A 6675-nucleotide genomic window follows, 5' to 3' on the forward strand; every position below is an offset into this window, starting at 1 on the left:
GCCAGTGGTTCCATTCGTGCCGTGTCCACGTAAGTGTTGGTTGTTTCATGCCACACTTTGATACAGTTTGTCCATCTTCATAGTTCTTGTGTTAGCGTCTATGTTTCCTGCGTGAAGTTTTTTTGTTCTTTAGCCTCTCGTGTGATGGCACGCTCTCCTTTTCTTTTGGTTCCTGTCATTTCCGACGTGTAGGATTAATTGATTATTGAATATGTTCCTACCTTCAAGTCCTGTCCAGAATAGTCTGTTTGCATCCTGGGAGAACAAACCTCTCAGTAAGCTGCGAAAACCACGTCCTGGCAATATTCATGATGCACTTTATTAAATGGCTCCTTTACGTGAAGCCAGGATGTTCACCTGAAAGGTGTGTTGTGACCCATAAGAAGTCACTGATCAATACTGATGACCAGATCAATAATCACAATAAATGATGTCATCTCGCTGCTAACAAAACTTGAAAAAAATCAACATCAACTCATTATTTCTGTCTAAAACTCTGATAATAAAATGGTATTGTGTCTTAATGTTGCTGTGTTTGAATTCAAATGCAATTAATCACCATTAATCAGCAGTAATCACCATTAATCAGCAGTAATCAGCATTAATCACCATGAATCAGCAGTAATCACCATTAATCAGCAGTAATCACCAGTAATCAGCAGTAATCACCATTATTATGCAGTAATCAGCATTAATCAGTAGTAATCACCATTAATCCACATTAATCAGCATTATTCTGCAGTAATCATCAGTAATCAGCAGTTATCAGCATTAATCAGCAGTAATCACCATTAATCCGCATTAATCAGCATTAATCAGCAGTAATCAGCAGTAATCAGCATTAATCAGCAGTAATCACCATTAATCAGCAGTAATCACCATTAATCCGCATTAATCAGCATTAATCAGCAGTTATCAGCATTAATCAGCAGTAATCACCATTAATCCGCATTAATCAGCATTATTCTGCAGTAATCAGCATTAATCAGCAGTAGTCCCAGTAAAGTCTACAAAAGCAGTAAGAAAGTATTTTGTGTTGCAGCGGTGATGAGTTCATGGATGATGGCGGTGGCGTCCGTCCCGCTGCTCCCCGTCATGGTGGTGGTGTACGGTCGCCATGGTGACACCATAAGCAAGCTCTGCCGTGGCGCTGTGGCCTGGACGCTGCGTCTGCTGGCCAGAGGACATGTGTGTGCGCGCACCACGCACGCCTTCGTCTTGGCACACAGCACACACGGCCAAGCGGAGAGCGTCCTGGAGACCTTTGACCTCTACGCCCGCACGCACGCCTCCGCCTCCATCGGCCCTCTTCTTGGTGAGTCTGCACTTTTTATGTCACATTGGTGAGTTTGCACTTTTTGTGTCACATTGGTGAGTTTGCACTTTTCATGTCGTATTAGTGAGTTTACACTTTTTATGTCACATTGGTGAGTTTGCACTTTTTGTGTCACATTGGTGAGTTTGCACTTTTTGTGTCACATTGGTGAGTTTACACTTTTTGTGTCGCATTAGTGAGTGTGCACTTTTTATGTCACATTGGTGAGTTTGCACTTTTCATGTCGCATTAGTGAGTTTACACTTTTTATGTCACATTGGTGAGTTTGCACTTTTTGTGTCACATTGGTGAGTTTGCACTTTTTATGTCACATTGGCAAAATGGCATTTTTCAACACTGCTCAATCAACACACACACACACAAACACACACACACACACACACACACACACACACACACACACACACACTGCAAAATGAGCTTACGTTACGTTCAAAGCTAATTAGCCTTCACCTCGAGCCAGAACTGTGAGTGAGCTGAGCTGCAGTTTGTTTCTAGAAGGTCATCAGGCTCATAGAGATGTTAGTAGTAGTTGACTGGGAGGTGTTTATCATCAATTGGGGAGAGTACGCTGCCTTATGCTCACCTGCTAAACACCTATCTGCTCGACGCTGAAGCGCTGACTACATGCGCTCTGAATACGCTCTGCTGACTGGCTGTTCCCGCTATGGTTGTAACCAATCAGATGGCTGTGTGGGTGGGACAATGCTGTGTAGGAGACAGAGGCAGAAAGCAGAGCAGCTTATTAAGACTTTAGCTTAGGCGGCTACTTCATATGTTCGTGTGGAAACTCGTGCGGTTCACCTCCGCACCGAACCTAAACCCCTGTACCGGAACAGTTCGATCCAAGTACACGTACCGTTACACCCTTAGTATAAACATTTGTTTTCTTTTTATATTATTTATTTTAATGAATGAAGTAACGTTTATGACAACCTTTTTCCAAAACTCAACCCAGAATGTGAGATATAAGAGGACAATGCATACTTTTATCATTTCTTTTTAAAACGCTTACAAAAAAGTGGGGCCCCAAAATTTACTGTGAGACCCCATTTTTATGACTTGATGGGGTCCATCATGGATCCCATCAAGTAGGGGTCCATGATGGGAATTTTAGAAATGGGGTCCCATGGACCGTCCAAAATCCCTAGCGCCAACACTGATGTCAACACAGGAGGAAAATGCTTTAATTAAATAAATATATTATTTATGAAGCAAGTTCAAGTGTCTTTGGCAAATGTTCACCTAGTCCCAGACATGTGTTCACCTAGTCCCAGACATGTGTTCACCTAGTCCCAGACATGTGTTCACCTAGTCCCAGACATGTGTTCACCTAGTCCCGTACATGTGTTCACCTAGTCCCAGACATGTGTTCACCTAGTCCCGTACATGTGTTCACCTAGTCCCAGACATGTGTTCACCTAGTCCCAGACATGTGTTCACCTAGTCCCAGACATGTGTTCACCTAGTCCCGTACATGTGTTCACCTAGTCCCAGACATGTGTTCACCTAGTCCCGTACATGTGTTCACCTAGTCCCAGACATGTGTTCACCTAGTCCCAGACATGTGTTCACCTAGTCCCAGACATGTGTTCACCTAGTCCCGTACATGTGTTCACCTAGTCCCAGACATGTGTTCACCTAGTCCCGTACATGTGTTCACCTAGTCCCGTACATGTGTTCACCTAGTCCCAGACATGTGTTCACCTAGTCCCAGACATGTGTTCACCTAGTCCCAGACATGTGTTCACCTAGTCCCAGACATGTGTTCACCTAGTCCCAGACATGTGTTCACCTAGTCCCAGACATGTGTTCACCTAGTCCCGTACATGTGTTCACCTAGTCCCAGACATGTGTTCACCTAGTCCCGTACATGTGTTCACCTAGTCCCAGACATGTGTTCACCTAGTCCCAGACATGTGTTCACCTAGTCCCAGACATGTGTTCACCTAGTCCCAGACATGTGTTCACCTAGTCCCGTACATGTGTTCACCTAGTCCCGTACATGTGTTCACCTAGTCCCAGACATGTGTTCACCTAGTCCCGTACATGTGTTCACCTAGTCCCAGACATGTGTTCACCTAGTCCCGTACATGTGTTCACCTAGTCCCGTACATGTGTTCACCTAGTCCCAGACATGTGTTCACCTAGTCCCAGACATGTGTTCACCTAGTCCCGTACATGTGTTCACCTAGTCCCAGACATGTGTTCACCTGGTCCCGTACATGTGTTCACCTAGTCCCAGACATGTGTTCACCTAGTCCCGGCCTTGGCACGCGTACATGTGTTCACCTAGTCCCAGACATGTGTTCACCTAGTCCCAGACATGTGTTCACCTAGTCCCGTACATGTGTTCACCTAGTCCCAGACATGTGTTCACCTGGTCCCGTACATGTGTTCACCTAGTCCCAGACATGTGTTCACCTAGTCCCGGCCTTGGCACGCGTACATGTGTTCACCTAGTCCCAGACATGTGTTCACCTAGTCCCAGACATGTGTTCACCTAGTCCCGTACATGTGTTCACCTAGTCCCAGACATGTGTTCACCTAGTCCCAGACATGTGTTCACCTAGTCCCGTACATGTGTTCACCTAGTCCCAGACATGTGTTCACCTAGTCCCAGACATGTGTTCACCTAGTCCCAGACATGTGTTCACCTAGTCCCAGACATGTGTTCACCTAGTCCCAGACATGTGTTCACCTAGTCCCGTACATGTGTTCACCTAGTCCCGTACATGTGTTCACCTAGTCCCAGACATGTGTTCACCTAGTCCCGGCCTTGGCACGCGTACATGTGTTCACCTAGTCCCAGACATGTGTTCACCTAGTCCCAGACATGTGTTCACCTAGTCCCGTACATGTGTTCACCTAGTCCCAGACATGTGTTCACCTAGTCCCAGACATGTGTTCACCTAGTCCCGTACATGTGTTCACCTAGTCCCAGACATGTGTTCACCTAGTCCCAGACATGTGTTCACCTAGTCCCAGACATGTGTTCACCTAGTCCCAGACATGTGTTCACCTAGTCCCAGACATGTGTTCACCTAGTCCCGTACATGTGTTCACCTAGTCCCAGACATGTGTTCACCTAGTCCCAGACATGTGTTCACCTAGTCCCGTACATGTGTTCACCTAGTCCCAGACATGTGTTCACCTAGTCCCGTACATGTGTTCACCTAGTCCCAGACATGTGTTCACCTAGTCCCAGACATGTGTTCACCTAGTCCCAGACATGTGTTCACCTAGTCCCAGACATGTGTTCACCTAGTCCCGTACATGTGTTCACCTAGTCCCGTACATGTGTTCACCTAGTCCCAGACATGTGTTCACCTAGTCCCGTACATGTGTTCACCTAGTCCCAGACATGTGTTCACCTAGTCCCAGACATGTGTTCACCTAGTCCCGTACATGTGTTCACCTAGTCCCAGACATGTGTTCACCTAGTCCCAGACATGTGTTCACCTAGTCCCGTACATGTGTTCACCTAGTCCCAGACATGTGTTCACCTAGTCCCGTACATGTGTTCACCTAGTCCCAGACATGTGTTCACCTAGTCCCAGACATGTGTTCACCTAGTCCCAGACATGTGTTCACCTAGTCCCAGACATGTGTTCACCTAGTCCCGTACATGTGTTCACCTAGTCCCGTACATGTGTTCACCTAGTCCCAGACATGTGTTCACCTAGTCCCGTACATGTGTTCACCTAGTCCCGTACATGTGTTCACCTAGTCCCAGACATGTGTTCACCTAGTCCCAGACATGTGTTCACCTAGTCCCAGACATGTGTTCACCTAGTCCCGGCCTTGGCACGCATACATGTGTTCACCTAGTCCCGGCCTTGGCACACATACATGTGTTCACCTAGTCCCGGCCTTGGCACACATACATGTGTTCACCTAGTCCCGGCCTTGGCACACATACATGTGTTCACCTAGTCCCGGCCTTGGCACACATACATGTGTTCACCTAGTCCCGGCCTTGGCACACATACATGTGTTCACCTAGTCACGGCCTTGGCACACATACATGTGTCCTCCTTTGGGGATTTCACAAGATGGTCAGCCTAAAGTCGTTAACATAGAAGACTTTGAAGGACAAAGCAGGTAACTGTCCGTCCCACATGGGTGTGTGCCTCCAGGTGAGGCATTAGACGAGGTGGTGGACCGCGTGCACCCTGACCGTGTCCTAGAACTGGGCACCCACTGTGGCTACACTGCAGTGAGCGTGCTGCGCCTGCTGGCCCCCGCTGCCAGGCTGCTGAGCGTGGAGCAGGACCCTCAGGTGGCCGACCTCGCCGAGGAGATCATCCTGGTGGCCGGCTTCAAACATGCTCAGGTGTGCTCAGGTGCGCTCCGACCAGACAAGCAGTCGTTGGAAGGATAACCTGTTGTGACCTTGCAGTTCCAGGTGTTGACAGGTGAGTCGGGGGAGGTCATCCCCACCTTGCACTCTTTGCTGGAACCCGCGCCAGGAAGCGGCGGCGGCGGCTTCCAGCTGGTGCTCATGGACCATGACCCCGGACTCTACCTCCTGGACCTTCTGGCTCTGGAGAGGGAGGGGCTGCTCTGCTCGGCCGGCTGCTCCATCGTATTCATTCTGCGGAAGATGAGAGAGAAAAGTGTGCAGGAACTGAAGGAGTTGACCCGAGAGAGATGCCAAACTTATTGCATCACATCTCAGATGGACGCCATGATGGAGATCTCCTTCTCCCAACCGAGCACCCATGACAGTTCTACTTGAAGAAATGAACATTTCTACTCTCTCCATTCTTTCATACACCTTCCTCACAGATGTCTGCTTCTTAAACTGTATCAATGATTTCATAACAATGCTACTTTCTAAACTAAATTAGGTTCTTTCATATAACCTTTGTTGAGTAGCCACTTCCTGTCAGTGTGTCGTGGTCACTTCCTGTCAGTGTGTCGTGGTCACTTCCTGTCAGTGTGTCGTGGTCACTTCCTGTCAGTGTGTTGTGGTCACTTCCTGTCAGTGTGTTGTGGTCACTTCCTGTCAATGTGTCGTGGTCACTTCCTGTCAGTGTGTCGTGGTCACTTCCTGTCAGTGTGTCGTGGTCACTTCCTGTCAGTGTGTCGTGGTCACTTCCTGTCAATGTGTCGTGGTCACTTCCTGTCAGTGTGTCGTGGTCACTTCCTGTCAGTGTGTCGTGGTCACTTCCTGTCAGTGTGCCGTGGTCACTTCCTGCCAGTGTGCCGTGGTCACTTCCTGCCAGTGTGTCGTGGTCACTGCCTGTCAGTGTGTCGTGGTCACTTCCTGTCAGTGTGTCGTGGTCACTTCCTGTCAGTGTGTCGTGGTCACTTCCTGTCAGTGTGTTGTGGTC

The 6675-nt window shown here is 48.2% G+C and overlaps 1 protein-coding gene across 2 annotated transcripts in view; it reads left to right on the top strand.

Annotated features, from left to right (window-relative positions):
• LOC133546270 (transmembrane O-methyltransferase homolog) overlaps positions 1-6225 on the top strand; it is a 12409-nt gene extending 6184 nt beyond the window's left edge. For both annotated transcript variants that reach the window (XM_061892194.1, XM_061892195.1), the window contains exons 2-4: positions 1043-1315; positions 5476-5672; positions 5739-6225. In XM_061892194.1, coding sequence (XP_061748178.1) covers positions 1043-1315; positions 5476-5672; positions 5739-6077 — 809 coding nt within the window. In that variant the 3' untranslated portion in view covers positions 6078-6225. The remainder of the gene's footprint in view (positions 1-1042; positions 1316-5475; positions 5673-5738) is intronic.
• The last annotated feature ends 450 nt before the right edge of the window (positions 6226-6675 follow it).

Source organism: Nerophis ophidion, linkage group LG29 (assembly GCF_033978795.1).
Source record: "Nerophis ophidion isolate RoL-2023_Sa linkage group LG29, RoL_Noph_v1.0, whole genome shotgun sequence".
NCBI lineage: Eukaryota > Metazoa > Chordata > Actinopteri > Syngnathiformes > Syngnathidae > Nerophis > Nerophis ophidion.